At 42.9% G+C, this 20,365-nt stretch overlaps 1 protein-coding gene across 1 annotated transcript in view; it reads left to right on the top strand.

Moving 5' to 3' along the window:
- Nucleotides 1–20,365, top strand: part of PRDM16 (PR/SET domain 16) — a 341,589-nt gene that overhangs the window by 164,922 nt on the left and 156,302 nt on the right. The window contains exon 3 of the mRNA XM_074924608.1: nucleotides 9,095–9,145. Within this exon, the coding sequence (XP_074780709.1) occupies nucleotides 9,095–9,145 (51 nt within the window). The remainder of the gene's footprint in view (nucleotides 1–9,094; nucleotides 9,146–20,365) is intronic.

Raw genomic sequence — 20,365 nt, 5'->3', positions numbered from 1 at the left:
ACCGAGGCAAATCAGTCGATTTGCTGTGTATCACCCCACCCACAGGGAGGTGTAAATGACTGGTGTTCGAGTAACGACTTCTTCTAGAGGCTAGATGGTATATTTGTTGAATCCGTTTCAATACACTTCATTTTGGGGGTACTCTCTAAGATACCTTAGTCGTAACAGGTGTGATCAGATACTAAGGTCTGAGTGCGTTGCCATCTATAGATTTATATGTCGACGTGTATCCTGGATAGAAAGGCTGCAATTTAATATGAAGTATGAGCTCTTCAGCCAAAGCCCAGAGGTCCCCATACGTCAGATCAAGCGCATGTCAGCACTGCCATTACAGGAAGATGTATAGTCTCTCTTTATTTACTTATGATTATTACTGATCATCTTAACAAACAGGTTATCAATATATGAAGTACAGAGGAAGTTCGTTTATATTATTCTGTCAATATCAAGGTCATTTTTATAACTAAAAAGGGTCGAGAACAAAAGATAGATGGATCGTATATGACTGGAGCTAACCGTCCAATCCATTTACATTGCTGCAAACAGCAGGGCTTTATCTGTTAACCAAAACATTACCCTTCACTCTTCAAGATGATTTTTTGCTCCGATAATAAATAGCTCTAGCTACATTAAGTGATTGTGTTATGTAGTTCTGTGGCAGACAGAATTTAGAGTTGATGACCCTAAGCTTCCTTTCTACTACTATTTTCCCTACGGTTAGAGTGGAGATGTAACTGGTTTGCAGTTCAGAAACACATCGTGTCAGAGGATCACATATTTTATTTAGCATAAAAGTCTTCTGGGCATGTTCCCAGTTTTGAAGATGAACAATCTGAGTAAATACAGATACAGTTCAGTACTTACAACTTCTGTTTTAATCCTTAGACTGTACACACTGCTCAGTGCTGGACAGAGAGAGAAGTGTCCCTTTTGTTTTTTCAGAATTCAGTTTTATCGTAGAATTTCCCTTCAGGAAAAAGGGAGTTCAGGATAATATTTGTAAGACTATTTTAAAAATAAAATCTTAATTAATTTGAACTTTACCTTGTGTATACTGTTACATATTTCTTTTCTGGGAGGCGTTTCAAGAAGCGAGCAAAATACTAGACAGAAGACTTACAGGCTTACATTGTGAACTGGGACTTACTCTTTCAAGAATCACGATATGTTGCCAAGGGGGGATGCAGTGCTCGTGCCCTTACGATGTAAATGTTTTCTCTGTGCTCCAGGGTCCTTCAAGATCTCCTTGTCTGTAGTTGGTAAAACCTATTTTCTTCGAGTAGTAACAGTAAATAGATGGTTGCTAAAGGTGATGTTGGATTGCAGAGATGGAGGAGGAGGATAGAGGGAGGTTAGATGTGGCGCCACGTCAGAGGGAAATGCATCTCTAACTTGACTCCAAGGAACACATGTAATGAATGAGACGCGTTTTCTTTTAGCAAAACTGCCAAACTATCAAGTGCATTTCTCATGCTCATTAACACTGGACTTTAAGAACCCGATAAGAATGCAATATAAAATCAAAGAGCCCCTAAAGGCTGTGAGATTATATTTAATACTCTCCTATCACCAGTCCCTGAGTGCTTGGCAAGAGAAACGGTGACATTTACTAATCAGTACCCTCTCTTATTTGTCTTGGCTGAAAGTCTCAAGTCCTCAGCTTATTGAAGTTATTACAAATGCTCTCCATTAGATTCTGTTTAACTTCCTGCTATTTGCAGTTGAACTTGATGGCAATGTCATGGAGGAGTTAACGTCTTTCAAAAGTGAGACAAAAGTTGTGATACCACGTATGTAACTTGCATGTTTATTTTCTTTGTTCTTAAACATATTCTTAACGTTTGACGTTCGTTCTTCTTCACGTTAACTCCCCCCGACGTTTTCCTGCACCTTTCTGGATCACAGAAGTTCGTTTTGCGGGATAAGAAGGTGCTCTGCCTTACTAAAAGGTGACTTAGGATGTTCCCTTCTTCTGAACACCCTTTGGAATCACCTGTAATGCTTCACCTCTGTGAACTGCATTTTATTCTCCTGAAAGTTGGCAGAGAGGAGGAATTCCTCTGCAAAGCCGTACAGGACGTGAGCGAGTGCAGAGGTGTTCCCCGCGGCAGATGACCAGAAATTTTGGCCCACGGATCCCTTCTCATTTTGAACATTTTTCACCGTACCACCTTCTTGCTCAGACCTTCAACTGAGAAATAAATGGTTACAAAATGGTCTGCGGGGCACATACCATGGCTTTGCCGACTGTTACTGGTCCACAAACCACAGTTTGGCTGCTCTGCAGTGTTCCCAATTGTGCTGGGGTTGCCCTGAGCAGTGAATGGTTGGTTTTATTCTTTATACTCTTTTCAGCCCTTGGCTTGTTCCTTGCCAGTCAGAGTCGTGCTGTTCATCCTCCTTCACTCACCAGCCAGGAAAGGAAATTCTTCCTCTCAAACAAGAGCTTTCCTCCCTTTCCTCTTAATTCTGGGCACATTCGTTTCAAATTCCCAAGGCAGGATATTGAAAGTTTCCTCAAGTTAATAGGGCTTCACAAATTTACTTGGTATAGAAAATGTAAAATTTTGGTAAATTGTTGTCCAGAAAGTGCTATAAAACCCCCGTGTTTTAAAAATATGGCTAATAGAAAAATTCTTAAGCGCTGAACTGGTTTTCTGTGGGTTCCTTCTCCCTCTGGCTTTACTATGAAAGAGCATCATCTCTGTGACTTGGCTTTTGTTGGGTGGTTAGCTGTTGTGTTTTAAAGGGCTGTTCCAGCTCCTGAATGCCAAGTTGAACAACATGCTCACAGTCATCACGAGGGTGAGCCCGTGCCAGGGTACTTGCAGCTTGTCTTGCTCATCTTCCTTGCTCCGAACTGCAGAGGGGGTTGCAGGGTTTGGGCAGGCACGTTCCTCGGCAGTTTGCACAGCCATGGGACGGCTTCCCAGCGGAAAACCAAGGGACAGCAAAGAAACACAGCGTAAACCTGGCAATCCCAATTAGGGGGGTTATAGGTATTTTCTTTAATACAGTGCTCAGATGGTTCTTCTGTCCTCGTGAACCCACATTCCTTCGAGGTCTGTTACCAACGATCTGGTAGGCACAAATGGCATTATAGTGCTTTTTAATCAACTTGGCCTACATCAGCATATATAATTTCTGACCTTTTCCATAGCTCCACCTTGGGATGATCGTGTTTTAAAGGTGTTCCTGGGCCAGGCCTTCCCAGCTGAGTGATGCATTTATAAAGACCAAAGCATCACCTATCAAAACTGGGCACTCATCATTGCAGCGTTTAAGGAACGTCAGGAAGCTCAGATGAAGAGTGTCTCTGTGCTGGGAGGTAAAAACAGATGTGCAAAGTACAGGTGAAAATGTTTACACCGAAAGCATCTGGATTAAAATTCATGTTAAGGCAGCTCGTTCCCTGCCAGTACTCAAGGGCATCACAAACTGGATTGAAACTCTTAATGCCTTTCGCACAAGTTACTGAGGCTGACGCAGCACTGTTGGCCATCCACGTAACGTTCACGCAGAGAACTGATGGTGCCATTGCTGTTTCAGGACTCGGTAGCTTTGGTGACAATAGATCAGATTATTAATTATTCCAGTTTATTCAACTGGGAGGCTCCAGAGTCATCTCAGTAAGGGCAAAAGTTTGAGAATTTTGCCACCGATTTACCGTATAACTTCAGGCAACTCAGTCTTTGGGCCTCAGTGTATAGGCGTTTTAAGCAGATATTTTTCACCCACTGAGAGTTCAGAGCTTACAAAATTTACTGTTTAATTTTTTATATTGATGTAATGATTGTTTGCAAATTAGTCCAACAGCTTTTGTATTGACTCTGTGTGCCGTTTGAAGTTCTGTGCTGTCCAGGATAATGTTTGTGCTCGGTTACTGATGTATCCAGACTACGTGATGAAGGAGTTGCTGCAGAGTAGCAGCGAGTTTTTGATAACCTGGCTCTTTACGATAAAAGACCTTTATATATAATGCCCAACTTTATGGAAGAACTAGAAAAGCAACAGCTGTTGTGACAGTGTTGCATTTTGTACAAATCGGGTTTTTGGTTTCACTTCCAAGATGGGCACATTGTTAATAAATAAACAAACCCTTCCTGGTTGTGCCTTTGCAGTTTGCAGTTGGCAGAGCTGTTAATGGCAGAGCTGATTTTAATGGCAGAGCTGATTTTAATGGCAGAGCTGATTAGCTCTTTGCTGCTTGCCGCGTTCGCCAATATAATGAGCGATGGCTTTTCAGGTCTTGGGCAAATAGTGACAACAAGAAATACTTTTTTTTGTTTGTTTGTTTTTTTGGTAAAATTGTCCTTGTGTACCAGTGAGTGAGAATGTTATTGTGATATTTGCTAAAGCCAGGTGGAGACGGGCATAAAGTTGTAACGACTCTCTGTACATGTTAGAGCCAAGTGAGCCACCATGTACCAGCAGCCAGTTGAGAAGAAGATTCGTTTTTTTCATACCAAAGGCCCCAGCTCCCAGCTCAACCCTCCGCTGCAGCGGCTCCGTGGGGAGCGTCCCCAGCACGGTCTGTCCTCCGGGGGACACCGGGGGGCTGGAGCACGGGGCTGGGCAACACCAGACACCTGAGAGGGGTTTCATGTGCCGGGCTGGAGGTGCTTTGTGCTCCTGGCCGCCGTCCAGAAAAGCACTTACGCACGCGAGCATTGCTGCTTCTATTAACTTCACTGATACTACTCGCTTAAATACCTGACTGGGTCAGGGCCAGCACGCTCAGGACTTTGCAGGATAAAACTTTTAAGGAATAATTAATGAAAAGTAGGAAGATTTGTAGCTTAGTAACAGTGTTCTCTCCTGAGCCGGAACAGGACCAGAGGTGCACAATAGGAGAAGCGTGTGAGGCCGTGTGTGCTGTCCGTGGGTCGGACGGGAGAGGTGCCCCCACGGAAACACGCCCTGGGGTTTCACCCGGTGCCCATCGCAGCCGGTCAAACGCTTTTCCCTGCTCGGGGACCGTTTCCTGGAGGCAGCAGCCACCGGCCGGGACCAGGATGCCGTGTCGGGCTGCTGTGACTGCTGTGCTGGCATGAATGTTTCCCAGTAGCACAGCGGAGATGTTTTTTAAAGCCCGTAATGAATTGGCTGGAAGAAAATGTTTGCTCTGCGTGTGGTGGTGTTGGCGTGTGCACGGGGTGATGGTACAGTCACCGCATCTCAGCCACGCAGGGTAACTTCCCTCTTAACGACAGCAGATTAGGCACAGGAGGGACATCGCCTGCGATTTCATCTGAAGTATTAACGTGAACTTGCGCGCAAGTAAGAATTAGAGGCCCTCAGCTAATTTAAGGCAAAATAACCGTTTCCAAGATAGCGTTTTTTTTGTGATCTGCTGCACGGCACTCCCTGAGAAGGGGCAGGTGTAAGGCGGTGAGGGTGGCACAACCGGGGCTCCGTTGTTGCGAGCGATGTCCCCGTCCTGCTGAGCTGGGCTGTTGGGGTGCCCGGGGCGGTCCCAGGGGGGCAGCTGGGGTAGGGCGGGCGCAGACAGCGGGGCGCTGCTCTAAACCCTGCTTAACTTTAACTCTGACTGACTTCAGCGGGGATGTTCTGAGGTCTGACCAAACAGGTGATAAGGAAGAGCAAGTTATGGAAAAAAGTTATCTGCACAGCGACTTCTGTGGAATTACTGGCCGTTCTGTTTCCAACCCGGAGCTGGTGTGGAAATACTTCTTAAAAATCAAGATTCACAATGATACAACAGGGGAAGGTTCTACTCTGTCGTTTTCTTCGCCGTTAGAATTTGCTGAATGCACCAAGCCATGCCTATTCAAGTTTTGGGGTGGGTTTTTTGTAGTGTTTTTTGGTTGGGTTTTTTTTTTTTAAATGACAGTTTATCTGAGCTCACGGAATGAATGGATAACGTTACTATTTACATAAGCTCATTGTGATCTGTCTCGGTAATGTAATCAAATTAGGGTTAACTGCAGCTGGAGAATGCCAGCTTGTAAACTGTTTTTCAAAAAGAATCACATGGTGTTACTTGACATGTTTAGTATACATTCAGGAGGCTTTGCAAAAATTATAGCACATCCCGAACTGATGTCACTAAGTCGGGATCCTTTTACCACCAGTTCGCTGAATCCGGGTCATGAAATGCAGTGAAATCCGTCAGCAGTCGCCGGAGATCCACCTCCAACAGCACGAGTTGCTCTGACGTGGCTGCTGCTGACATGATGTCTTTCTTTTGGCTAAAATCAACGTATCGGTTGATAGAAAAAGCATATGGTGTAAATTTTGAGTACATTTTAAGCACATCTGTGTTAACTGCAAAAGTGCAGCCCGCTGTACACGTCAAGCGCTATATTTAGTCTTAGAGCATTCGCACAAGATGAAGTCCAGCCTGAGCTAAAATTACCCAATGAGTAGATTTTCAAAGTATCTTTTGTTATTCTTATTAATAAACATCGCATCTGGTACTTACTTTCCCTCCTTCGCCCTGTCTCATTTAATTAGGAGGTGCTGTTTACACCACAGTGGTGCAGTCACCGAGTTCTTTTGCTGCAGAGCCCGATCCCACGGAAGGTCTCTGCCCCTCAGGGCTCACAGGGTGCCAGCACACCTGACCTGCCTGTTGAATTTCCACCTCTCTAGAAAGGTGCTGTCCGACAGGTTTCATTCCAAACTGGGAGTTAGAGGAAGATTTTTGACATTTCCCCCCAGCTCGGCAAGGCTTCCGAAGGCTCTGGCACAGCCCTGGCCGTGGTTTGGCAGCCGGAGGCTTCGGGTTCTGTCCTCTGCCCCTACACGCACACGCTGCCCCCCCACACCCCGCCAAATCCCCAAACTATTTCAACATCAAACTGTCAACCTGTTCTACTGACGTGGGCAAATCGGAAATTCAGGCACGTTCAGGTTACGGGCCATGTCCAAGCTAATGCAGAAAGTTTGTGGCAGAACTGAGTCTCGTACTGTTGCATTTTGGACAGCATCATCTTTCTTTTTTAAAGTTCTGTGCAAAGGAAGGATGGAAAATACCCAACCTCCCACTGCTGCTACAATACCTTCTCCCACATGTAGATATTCTGATAGTTTGAATGTGGAGATGGTTCCATTGAAACTAAAATTCTTCATGAAATCAGGGTTTGTAACCCCAGAAGTTCTGTAATTGAAGGAAACTGAAAAAATATTTCACCTTGTCAAAAATCAGCCATTTTGAAATACTCTGAATGAACTGTTAGATAAACAGCCACTGATACTTTTTTGTAGATGTGCCATTTTTGGAGATGTATGAAGCACGTTTTACAGAAATTCTGTTCTCTAAGAATTTTAAAATTTGGGATCTGCTGTGAATTGAAGGGAAAAAAAAATAAATACTGTTTGAGAAACAGAACTTGCCCCTTGAGTGCAGATCTATCCAAACCAACAAAAGGAAGCTTGTGTTGGCATTTAGATTCAGACTCAGGAATTCCTGACTCTTAAGCCTGTTTATACAGAACTATACCACAGCCCAATTTGCACTTCATTTTCTTTTTTATTTTTTCCCCTCTACGTTTATGGTCATGTTGAACGGGTGGATTATGCACTCTGAATGCACATACTTAACCAATTGTTTTTAAAGATTTCTTTTTTTCGCATATAATAATTGCAGTTGAGTGTCTTCATTTGGAAGCAGCAGTGTTTCGTGAAGGCTTTTAAGTCATTTAGCGTGGGCATATTTATATTACAGCTCTGGAAGTTTCACGGCCTAATTCTCAAAAAGGCTTTTGGGGGTCGCTGGTTCCCCGTGGCAGTGCCGGGAGCCTGAGGACACTCCGCAGCTCCCCAGTAACTCAGTGACACAGGCCTCTAACTGCGCCTCACAGATATTTAACTTTCAGTAATTCCGTGTGCACACGCAAGTGCAGGAACACACAGATTTTTATTGCTCCGGTATTCACCTCTTGGTCCTATTTGCTTTCAGCTACTTTCTAAACCGCGCTTTCAGTATCTATTAGAGCTGTTGTAAAATACAGAATGGTTTAGGGTTCTTGCTTTTTAAAGCATGACACGTTGTTTTTACAGCTGAGCTTGGAGATATTTGCCAACTGTTCTGAAATCTGTAGATTGGTCGATCTCACCTGGGCATGGTCAGACAGGTCCAAGAACTTTGTGCCAAATCCTCAGCTGCCGAGACACTGAACACAGCCTCCTTGGCTTTTTTTTTTTTTTTTTTTTTTAAGTTCCTTTGCAGCATACAACCGTTCTCATTTTAGTTTGGGTTTCCTTGCATTTCGGTCTCTTGTTTCTTGGAGCTTTTTCCTGCTCCTCTTTGGTAGCCAAAATACATTGCCTGGGCCTGGGAATCCTGTGTTTAACCTTAGGCATCTGAGATCCCCTCCGAGGTCAGTGAAACTATTTAAATACTTGGAGTCCGGCTGCTCGATCGAGTCCGTGCAGAGTATGTTTCTCCTGATGGGGCCATCCGCTGTGGTACAAGGTTTAGGTACTTGACCTCCCAGCTGTCCTAGATCTCATCTGAGGTAGAGCACAGCAGCGTTCTAATGACCTGTAGCACCACACCTCTCTTGGAGGAGGAATTAAAGACCTTCGCTGAGGGAGCGAAGCATCCTGTGCCCCGACCCCACGGGCAGTCCCTGCTGCTGGGGTGGAGCTGCTGGTGTGCTGCTGGCTGAGCCCCTGGCCGGAGCGTTTGTCCAGGTGAGGTGAGAGACGCCTCCAGCATCGCGTGGGGACGGTGGCATCGGGCCTGTCCCTGTGGCCGTTCCTGCGACGCTTCCCAGAGACAGCCTGAGCCGTTGGGCACCTGCTCCGGAGGGACTCGCTCCAGGAAAGCCCCCAGGGCTCCATCCTCCTAGTGCCCCTGTGCTAATCACCCGCCACCTCGCAGAGAAACACATGTTCTCGTCAGCCAAAGCTCAGGAAATTACTTATAGAAGCGACAGAAAACCTTAAAATGTCTGGGAGAATATAATAGTAGTTGTGGTGTAAGCCTTCCATCTAACTTCCAGAACATCGCTCTGTTGCAGTTGAGAGTTTTGGCCTTTAATCATCACCATCATCTTTATTATTTTATAACATTCTTAGTTGCAATTCAACTTAAATTTTTTTTTTCTATTTTGTTTTTTCTTAGCAAATACTGACTGATCCTGAGGTGACCTCCCAAGAGGGCAATATAAAAAAGGTAGGATATGGATCAATCTTATGCAAGTTGTTTTACTGTCTGAAATACACCTAGACGCTTTTCTCTCTTCTTACATTGAACAAAGGTGTGTATCGCGATAGTGCCGTAAAAGTTTTCCAATATTTGGTGTTGCTTTTTTGGATTAAGTATTGTGGTTCTGCTGGCATATTTTTCTGTCTTTTTGTGATTCCAGTATTTATGAAAAAGAAAATAATAGTTTGAAGTGTTCCTTGATTCAGCTACAATATAAACAGCTACCAGTCCAAATCGAAAAACCTCATTTACCTCTTTTCCAGTAAAAGAAAATGTTGGTCCTTTGTTAAAAGTGCTAAATTTTTAGAGGTCACTTCACCATGTAAATGTGGCTTATGTGAAGTTGAAGGGAAAAGGAATAGATATACGAAAGGATAAAATTTAACTCTCATGATGCATTACCGGTGCTTTTCATCACATTTTGATGCTTAAACTATAATACTGACCAGAGAAAAATGTGTTCCAAATACAGCCCAGCTGTATAAATTTCTTCATAGTAGCTGCGAGGCAGCCTCAACACTACATATTTCAGTAGCCAGTCTACTCTTTTGGTCGGGGGTTATTCTCAGGAACACTGAAATGACATTCCTTCCATGGCTGTCTGTTGGTTAACGGCTTTAGTAACGCGAAGTGTTACAAGTCATATTCGATTAGAGCCTCCCTGGGTGTGTAGAGGTAGAACGTCCTTGTTGAAATAACGAGCCAGCTGTAATTCTTTTCATATGCAATTGTCTTACAATGGGTATTCGCAGGCTTATTCATAAAAGACAAGGTTTTGAAAGTGGAAAGTATTTAAAATTGGAACTTGCAACAACTGCCATTTTTATTCATCCATTTAGGCGAGCTTCAGTACTGTTTCTTAACTCTGAAAGCTAAAAGGAAGCACTTGTTTCACTCTGCCAAACAAAGTGAAATATAATACTTGCCAGGCTCCAAAGTTAGTTTGGGAAAAGCTATTTAGACACATGGCCAGTGTGGACCGTTCTATTCCTACCATATCGAGCAAAATAAGCTTTTATTTCAGCAAGCCAGGCTACCAATACGAAACGTCCTCTGACCATCCGGTGACCTTGCGGAGGACCTATCGCAATACTGCTGAACTTTTTACCTTGTTCATCTCCATAACTCATTTGGTGTTTGTCTCTGCCTCTGTGGGATCCTTTTGTCTGAACAGACATGGTGACAAGGTGGCAGGTTCTTATTATCACAACGCACTTATCACAAGGATGGAGTAAATTCTCCATGGCTCGGGACTGCTCAGCTATTTCTTTCTCAGTCTTTAATTACAATACCACAAGTCAATTCTACATCCCTACCTCACAGCACCTACACTGCCCTAGAGAGCAGGCTTTGTGTGAAACAAGGGTAGAAGGAAAACATTAGACTGGCGGCTTTAAATGTTCAATATGTGGGTTTGCATTTAAAATTCATTACTTTCATTTCAAAGGAGAATGTTGGAAAAACTACCGGTCTTTGAAAAATACCGTGTCCTTAAATATTTTCCTGTACAGCAGGTATAAAACTGGACAATTATGATATTTGACAAGGGGGGAAAGGACTGGCCTTCCACTTCTGTCTTTTAAATGCATTGTAGAGAAGCACTAGTGGGAGTTTATGAGGTGATAAATTTATTGAAGGATGGGCAGTAGGGTTTTACAGCTAGGGTAAAAAAGGTCAGAGCAGTAAGGTAAAGAGTTCAAGTCTAAACTTTATGGCTTGTGAAAAGACTACTGCTAGACAGATTTTCAGTCAGAAGAAAATGAAAAATAAAGAATGAAAAATCATTCTGTACAATTTTTGTAATATCTTAAAATTGTTTGTAAGTCATACTCTAGCATTTTGCTCCGGTGGTACAAAGCTCTCTTGGGAGAAGATTTCCTTTTCTAACCTCTCTAAATCATTCAGTTGTCATATCCCTGAAGACACAATAGTTGAGATTTGACTTCAATTTACTCCTGTTCCTTGAGAGATAAGTTGGTGGTGAGAAGGTGACTGAAGACAAATGTAACTGTAGTGGGTGGGCTGATTTAAACTAGGAGAAAAGTCAGAGCCAAACAGAGGGACCATAATTTTCAGTGGCTCATTGACTGCTGGATCACAGATTCAGAACTGGGTAGTAACAAGGACTAGAAAGAGAACAAAATCTCTAGAATGCAGAGGAAATCTGTGAAAACAGTAAAAAAAAAAAAAACAGAGCAGGGGAAGGGAAGCGTGGTAGCAGTGAGCGGTACAGGAAGATGCACAGGAAGCAATCTCTGCTGAAAAATTGACCCCAGTATTATTTCTGTTGTTAAGCTGCCAAAAAAATAACGCTCTTACAGGTAACTTGTCATAAACTGCAAGGCAGGGAAAAGTCTGAAGGTGCAGCATAGCAGACACTATTATATTGTATAATAAAGCAGGCCCCTTTTCAGCTTGGAGCAAAATAAGAAGTATTTTCCCCGCTATGTCCAGTATTTTTCAGTTTGTATTACTGTTATTTCTGCTGGGACTACTAACACCAGAAAGTTGATTTGTTTGTTAGTGGTTGTCTCACAAGAATTAAGATTTCTAGCAATATTACTGAAGGATCTGTACCCAGGATCATTTTTTCGGTGTCTGGAAATGTGCTGTGCCATAGGCTAAAACGTGGTGTGCTCCTCACAGGTTTTTTTTCTTTTTATCTACGTTGCCTGCTGATATTTAGTTTAACTTGCACAAATATACATCAGCTCCTCATCCTGTTTGCTTAATTTTAAATAATCGATTGTGAATGTAATGCTAAAGTAGGAGATTGGCTTTTTTTTTTTTTTTTTGTGAGCTGAATGCAGACATTCAGCGATGTGCACAAATGTGTAAGTTATACCTGTGGGTATATTGTCCCATATTCCCAAACGGCGTTTTTTCCGAGCCATCTTCCTGCAGTCTGTTTATTTTGCTTAGGGAGCAGCTCACGTCTTCTCTCGCTCTGAATTTTCTAAGCTTCTCCAGTGCATTTAATACATTGAAAAAAATGCCTTGTTATCATTATCTTCATTGTCATTTTGATTTAACTTTGAGAGGGAGATGAAAGATTTAGACTTCCTCTGGCAGGAAACAAGGCCAGTGTCCGTTACAAGACATCTTTTTTTCCAAGGAGCAATGCTACGTGTATTTATCGCTCCTCTAAAAGTCACTTTGGATGATGGTTTGAGAATCACGTTGAAGGAGGCTCTGTGTGCAGAGCTCCTCGCCAGCCTCCTCTGGACGGGCTGTTTTTCTGACTGTGGTGACAAGAGACCTCAGGGACTTCTCTCTTCAGTAGACTCTCTATTTAGTTTCTGTTTACTTAGAGGGAATAGCCTGAGGGGCTACTGGAGAGAAAACATCTGTGGGAGATAATCTATAGAGTTATCTATCTATCACTCTTGTCGACCCTGTCTCCCTTGAGAGCAAGCTGAGAGACTTGTAATAAAAAGGCATCGCTGAAGAGGCTTTAGGGACAAATAAAGAGACATGTTAAGGGCCAGCTGAAAAAGGATAGAAGACATTATTAAAGCTCAATAGCTGTCTTATCAAAATCCAATAGGATAGGCATTTGGCAAAAGGCTTTAAATTTATTCTTTGACTTTCTCGAGAGCTTGAATTTATCCATTAACAAGAATGTACTACACAGGGAGCGGGAGATGCTATCAGCTTCAAAAGGGTTGGATTCAGTCTGGCATTGTACAAAACACAACAAAAAACGAAGACAAAACCAATTTTTTTTTCCCCCTGCTTTGGCTGACTTCATACGTACAATGCAAAATACTAGAAGCTGGTAATATCAGGCTGATGACACTGCAAATGTAATTTCTGCAGCATGGTGATTTATTCTTCTACTCCCAAATCACACAGATTTTTTTTTTAAAAAAAATCAAATTAGTGTTAGAAAACCGGGTGAGATGAGAAATCTCAACCTCCTAGAAAGCATCAAGTAGTAAACAAGAAAGCTAGGTCGATGGAAAGCTTTTATTGCTGAAACAAAAGTAAAAACCAAGTAATGTTTTGTTACTGCAGATGCAAAGCGGGGTAAGGGCCATAAATCTCTCCAGGTTTATTATTATATACAAAATGCTACAGGTCACAGGAACCATCTGATACTTCAGAAACACATTGTTCACACAAGATGATTGATTGATAATTATGATAATTTGCAAAATGATTATTTGGGTATTATAACCGTAGTTTGTCCCGCTGGATTGCTGTGAAGACATTTTCTATATCACGGGCCGTCAGAAATGGCCTCTGGCAACAAGGGATATGGAAAGGTCTGGCCGGTCTCTCCCAGTGGGATCTGTAGGACTGATGAATGATGACCCAGAGGAGTAAGAAATCAGACTTCAATAAGCAGTCAGGAAGGTAGTTAGAGAAGAGCAAGGGAACTGTTAACTGTCTTTTGTGGAGCAATTACTAGCTGGGCCATACAGCCCCAGGCCTAAGCACAGCCTGTCATAATATTATACATGCAGAGAGAGATTGACTTCCAGATTTTAACTCGAGCTCTTGAAAGTTCCTGGATTTGCAGCACGTCACGAGAAATACATTTGCATTTCTTCATTTAATATATATGATGAATAAATGTATGATCTATAGCTACTCAAAGGTCTTCTAAAACTGTTAGTAAAGATCTAAAAATCCAAATTTCGGTGATATTTCTTCACCTCTCAGTTCTGTATACCGAAGAATCAAGCTCCAGTCCAAATTGCAGTGATATCTCCTCATGTCTCACTTCTTTATATTGAAAAATCAAGCCCCCAGCTTTAGTGGTTTTAAAACAGTCCTCATACTTACCGAGAATTTACGCTGTTAACCAGACTGAATTATTTTAAAAATATCTCCTGCTTTTGTGTGCTTAAATTGAGCTGTAAAAAGGAGAGAGCATGTCCTTATAAAATGTAGCAGACTATTGAGAGCTCGAAGACAGCGCTGCACAGTGACCAAAACTGGGGGTTAATGATGCTTCACAAACCCCTGTGAGATCGTGTAACAATACCCAGTTATCATAGTTAAAGTCCAGTTTCAACACGATCACTGCCTTACAGTTACTATTTCAGAAAGAGCTTTAATTTGCTTGTTCTATAGGTTGTATCTTTATGAAATAAAGGTATGTTTAGCTGCCACAAACAGAGGCAGCTTTGAGTTGATTTTTATAATCTTTTCTTGAATAGACTTGCGTCATTCCAATAAGCCCTGGACAAAAGAGTGGACAGTTGTCTGAGAGTCTTTTTTATAACATTTCTCTCTTTCCATTGTTAGAGAGCTGCTAATAAAAGAACCAGGAGTCCATTAATTCAGTGAATGAACATATAGTAAAGTCAGTTCCCTCTTGAGAACAATAATGTTGCGGTCAGCTTAGGTTTCCATGGAAACTAAGTACTTCTTAGAAGTTTGCATCCTTGATTTTGCTGAAATGAAGCATGTAAAGTAAAAAAAAAAAAAAAAAAAAAAAAGGTGCAAGGCTGGCACAGAAAAGTTGGCGAAGAAAGTGATGGTTAAATTAATTTGCAGGAATAACGTCGTACGTTTTAATTTCTGTGATACAGATGTTTGGGCTTGACTGTGGGGAGTGTGTGTCTGTGTGTGTGTGTGTGTATGACAAATGATTCCATAAAGAGTCTCTGGGGATTCTGAGCCCATAAATCAGGCCAAGTTAAGAGGACTAGCAGTGGTGGAGCTTGCTCCCTCCGTATCTCCAGTACATTAGAGTCACCCACACGCACAGAGCGAGATGTGAGCAGGGTGCCTCAGCGCGGGGCTCGACTCCCAGTCGTTTAGTAGTAGCAAGGATCAGGGTGGTTAATGAGAGTTTATTGTGTTCTCTGTTGGCAAGTTGATGCGACGTTTGGATACGGCGTGAATGCCCCGCTCTACGTTAAATCAGACCTTTTGGGGAAGTAGGCTGGTTCTTTTCCTCCCTTCCACTCTGAGCAAGTTCATACTTAAATCCCTGCAGCCACCAGTTAAGCCCAAGAGCAGTGACGTCGATTTGTTGTTTTAGCACTAATTTATAACCCGCTGCCTTATTTTCGTGAATAAATGAATTGCTGTAGCTGAGAGGGAAGTGTCCTCCACGTATTGCCGAGCTATTTATACACGTTGTTCCGAATGACGTGCACCTCTGTTGAACAATATCTCTTAAGATAAAAGTGTCCGTTTAACTTCAGGCATAGACAGTTATGAGGGGTCACCTTGTCTCCGTGTAATGCATCTCAAACGTAAACACACAGGCTTTACGGTGGCCTCAAGTTATTAACAGAACCAGCTACACGGTTTTGGAAGCGAGGAGGCAGGAGGCTGTTCCCTTGATAAAACAAACCAAGGCACTCACCTCGGTCGGAGCTGCTGCGTCTCCGGGTAGGAAGTGGGAGTCAAGTCCAAATTGCTGTCGTGTTTAACCCCCGTGCCCGACTACTGGCCTGCTCGAGGGGGGAAAAGCCAAACCCACTCCACTAGTGATTTATAATGAGTGTCAGAGTCGTATTTCAGCCTCAGTGCAACCTCATCTCATTAGGGCAGAAATAGTAATTCATTAGCTGGCTGGTCAAGTGATTCATTCTATCCTTTTTTTTTTGTAAATGGTTCAAAACATGTTCCGTTCTGCCGATGAGCAGTCGCAGAAGAGCACGGCCAGCCACCAGCCTCACGTGCTTGCCCGTCTCGGCCGCTCACCTGCAGAGCTGGCGGGGTCAGGCAGTTCCGCAGAACGAGGCGACCGAAGGAGCCTTGTGAAGGCATTTTGGCTGAGTAATCGGTTCTGCTAAAGCTCTGCACAGAGTCAAGGTTTAGGACCTTTATAGCTAAGAGCTTCCTAAATAGTGTGAAACGCCCGTGTCCTAGCAAGTGAGCGCTCTACTTTGTGAAACCGTTCACAAGCACCCGTGAACACTTGTAACTTCCCTCACGATCCTGCTCCCCTCGCAGTGTGCATATATCATTAATTTCAGTGCTTTCTTGCTGAAAAAAACACGTGTAATATCATATGTGAAAGTAAAAACACTCTCCATACATGTTGATTCACTCGAATCGAGACGGGTTTTTAATTGTTTGCATACCTTTGAGCACATACTCTTTTTTTCTGCTGACAAAACGAGCTGCACACTGAAAGGCTGGCATTTACGTACTGCCTGTAAGACGATTACTGGTGAAATAATATTCTGGATGATTAGGAGGTATTACAGCCTCTACTCAGTTTAAAAATGCCAGAATGCCCCAGAGATCCCCATGAATCTGCTGCCAGCCGGCCCCTGTCAGAGCTGAAGGCAGCACTGTCTGGAGCCCAAAATCAACTTCAGGAAGGTCATGTGAAAGAAAATCCTCAGTCATCAGGAAGCCCTTGGCCTCGTGGCCTTTCTGACATTTTCTGACAAACCTTAAATCACCAGAGTAGACAAAACATCACAAATTTTGGAATGATGGCCTCTGGGATTTCAGAACTGTATGTTAACTTGGAAGGTAACACACCACCCACCCCCCCAGCCCGTGCTGCAGCTCCTCGGTGGCCGCGGAGGCGAACGGGCCGGGAGGTTTTCCTGGAATTAGCTCCGGCTTCGGAACCACCCGTGGGATGGACCCGGAGCACCGAGGGCTGTCACCCGCGGCCGCGGAGGAGGGAGCTGCAGGCACGCCTGCCTCTGTGTTGCCACCAGTTTATTTACACAGTACTGGGAATATACATCAGTGTTGGAAGAATAGATTGCACTGAGCAGGACAAGTTTCCGTTCCAGAGTGAAATTTGGAATCAGGATTTATTGTATACGTTACATACGTTATAGAAGCCAGATGGTTCTATTAATGTAATCTGTGATCTTGAGGTGTACGCAGTATTCGGTTAATCATGTTGTGCAGCTATTAAAGAGAATATATATCAGGTAAGAGGCCTATTAGAGCTCGCTAGCTAAAAAGAAAAACCTGGACAGTAATTGGGGAGGAAGGAAAAGGGGGGACGTGTGTGAACAGCAAGGAGAGTGACTTGAAGTTGGCTCCTAGCGCCTATGGTGCTGCTTTAAAAAGAAAAAAAGAAAAGCCAAAAAGCAGGGAACTGGATGCCAGTGACCTATAATTAAATATATATATCATAGCAAAACCAAAAAATGATTTTTGTTCTTTTTTTTTTTTTCCCATATTCTGCTCTAGAAATATATCAAGGCTTTACAAAGCAGTAAAGATATGACTGTTGTCCCACGCACGTTCCGGGAGTGCAGTATATTTTGATGATGCCCGTTAGATGGGGTTTTAGATTAGATGAGGTTTTTATGAGATTATAAAATACGTGTTCTGAAAAAAAGCCCAAATTTATTTTTCATAGGGCAGTTTTGTGAGAAAAATAATTACTAGAAGTCAACTGTTCAGTGATCTTCAGTAGTACCTTCTATTTTTACCCATGGAAATTTCAGCATGCGGTGACAGCACTTCGTAAGCAAAATAAGTTCATTGCCTTTGCTCTTTGTGGCAGTAGGTGCACGAGTGAGTGCTCTATGCTCAAACCTGCAGTAGAAAACTGGATTTATTTGAGGGTAATGAGAAAATTTTGGCTCCACGTCTTAATGATTGTTCTCAGGTTTTTTTTTTTTTTTGACTCAATATGGATGTTTCTTTTCACAACATCCTGAGTTTTCAAAATTTTATTTCCTTTTGAGTTGAGCCCAAAATACTTAAACCTAATTGAGTTATACTTTCGGATTATTTCCTTTAGCTTCTGATAAATTTTTATTTCTTTGAATACTTTGATTTAATCAAGTTGTGACTTTTCAACAACGTAGGCTTGGGTTGGGAAGTATACAATCAATTCTAGTCTTGGCTTTAATTTATATCTACAATAGCAGTGAGTAGTTCTGTAGTATTTAAACTGATGGGGACTTGCCAAGATTGGAGTCCAAAATCCCCTGCATGCTAATTCAGAGACACAAGAGCTCGCAGGGCTGATTTTGGCCTTCCCAAGGAGGAGATAAAGCAGCAGTTGAGGAAATTGCAACATGTCCAAGATTTTACGCCGGCATCATTCATTTTCAGACCTCCCAGTTCAGCCAGTGCCGGGGCAGGATCCTGTCCTGCCCGGGGCTGCGAGCTGCGCCTGCGTGGCTCAGCGGCCCGAAGAACGGGACTGGATCGACCTCGGGTTTTGTGTTCAGGCAGTGCAGTGTGAGAGTCAAGGGGCCTGCGGCGCTGGCCCTGCTAGAACTGGTGGATCTGAATATTCTGCCGTGGGCGTGGGTTTATCTCAGAGTAATAGCAAGAGGTGGTACAAAGTCTGAAAAAAACTAATGATCTGAAGAGCTGTTGAAAGTGGCCTAGGAGCGAGTTATTTGATGACAACCTGGAAGTCAGATACGGATTGTATTTTTTTCTCCCCGCTGGCTGATCAGGAGTTTCCAAACCGAGCAGAACGTGTGAGCTGTAAGAAAGGGGCGTGCGCGATGTGGGACCGGCGGGGGCTGAGCAGCTTGTGCTTGGCTCGGGGCCGTGGCCCCACAGACTGGCCCGTGGGCTATCAGAGGTGCTGTGAGGCTTGTAACTCTCTATCTTGTTGCCTTTGCTTTTACCTTCACTGAATTGGCAGTGACTTCTTTCTGATTGACACGTAACTCTAAAGATAAGATAATGGGGAAAAAAAAAAAAAGCATGCAATGTGAACATTATCCTTCCAGTTTCAGTTATGATTCGAGTCATTTTCACTGAATTTCCAGCTTGATGTTGAGTTTCGAAGATTCCCTGATTAAATTCCTGAGTGGAGAATGAACATTATCTCTCTCTTAATGCCGCAGAGGGGTTTCTGTGACACTATCTGCCCAGTCGGGCCAGCTGTAGGGATTTGAAGTCCGGTTATTCTTCTACAGTTCTCCATGTGCTATTTGACCAGCTGTTAATGCACACAGAAAGGTTGCACATTTAAAAAAAAAATAAATATATATATAAAAAAAAAAAAGTAGAGGAACCTCAATTAGGTGCTTAAATCCTTACTTGCCTACCCAAGCGATTGATTTTTAATTTTTTTATTATTCTTTTTTCCTCCTTGGTTTAAAATATAATACAGAGGTATAGAAAAGAAGTATAGAAAGCCGTGGAACGGATTATAAAATAGTTTATAAACTTCAGAGTAAGTTTTCCTCATGCTTCTCTTTAGGCTTAAAGTGTTCCTGTAAGTAACTGAAGTTAAGAAATCTTCTGTCACACCGAGGCATCCTATCTCCTAATCTTCATGAATTAGCTGATTATTTTAGGGGTTTGTTGAAATGAATGCTGGCCTCGGAGGAGAGTGAGTTTAGCTTGCTACTGAGCATTTTTCCAGATCATTAATAATTACTGTAGAGATAGTTATGTCTATCTGCTGTCAGAACATTTTAGACCCTGTCTGGTGCAGTGATTCCTTCTGTTCCAGAAGAATAAATCGCATGTCCAAAAGAAATAGTTTCTCTTAATTTCCACTGGAATGTCAATCTTAAGCTTCAGCTTGCATCGCGCGGAAGATGACTGGTTCTTCCTTACTTGCAGTCTGGTGGGAACTCTGGGAGTTGACATAAATGCTGTTGCATGAAGGTAGTTTTTACCATTTAAAAATTAATCAAGAGCAATTTTTAATTTTTCATCTTTCCCCCTGCGATTGCACATATTTATATACAAAACCAGGCAAGTATTGACTTCCATTGTTCATTCACTTCCCTTAATACCTGGTTAACAATTCTTCTCTTTCTGCGGTTATGCCCAGAAATAGTTTGGGGCTACCTGCTGAGTTATATTGGCAAATTCAAGCAGCCTCTCACTCAGCTACTGCTGCCTTGAAATGGAGATTAATAATTTTCGTCGTCATGGGAATCTTAAAAAGGTGAATCCTGAAAACCTTGTGGAAAGAGTTCAGCTGTAATGAGGCCCAGGTTGCCGCGTAAATCTACACACCCAGACAAACACTGTCGATCTTCGGAGATGCTCAGCTCTGCTCCAGTCTGCCTGGAGTGTCATTATTGTGACATAATTCCTCTTCTGTTAGCTCATATGCTTCAGACGGGTGGTTGTTTCTTTTTCACCTTAGTTCCTGCTAGGAACGGGGGTCTGGTGCAACCCTCTTGGGTTATTTTGTCCAGTTTCCTACAACCGCATGCAGCGAGGATGTACAATCTCTCATGAGTAGCACCACCACCACTACCCCCCCACTTTAAGTAAGATAATTTCTTTCAGGCTTTGTGTCTTCTGATG

The sequence above is a fragment of the Athene noctua genome, chromosome 22, assembly GCF_965140245.1.
Source record: "Athene noctua chromosome 22, bAthNoc1.hap1.1, whole genome shotgun sequence".
In the NCBI taxonomy this organism is placed as follows: Eukaryota; Metazoa; Chordata; class Aves; order Strigiformes; family Strigidae; genus Athene; species Athene noctua.
The sequence above is the reverse complement of the archived record's forward strand: the minus strand, read 5'-3'. Positions and strand labels throughout refer to the sequence as shown.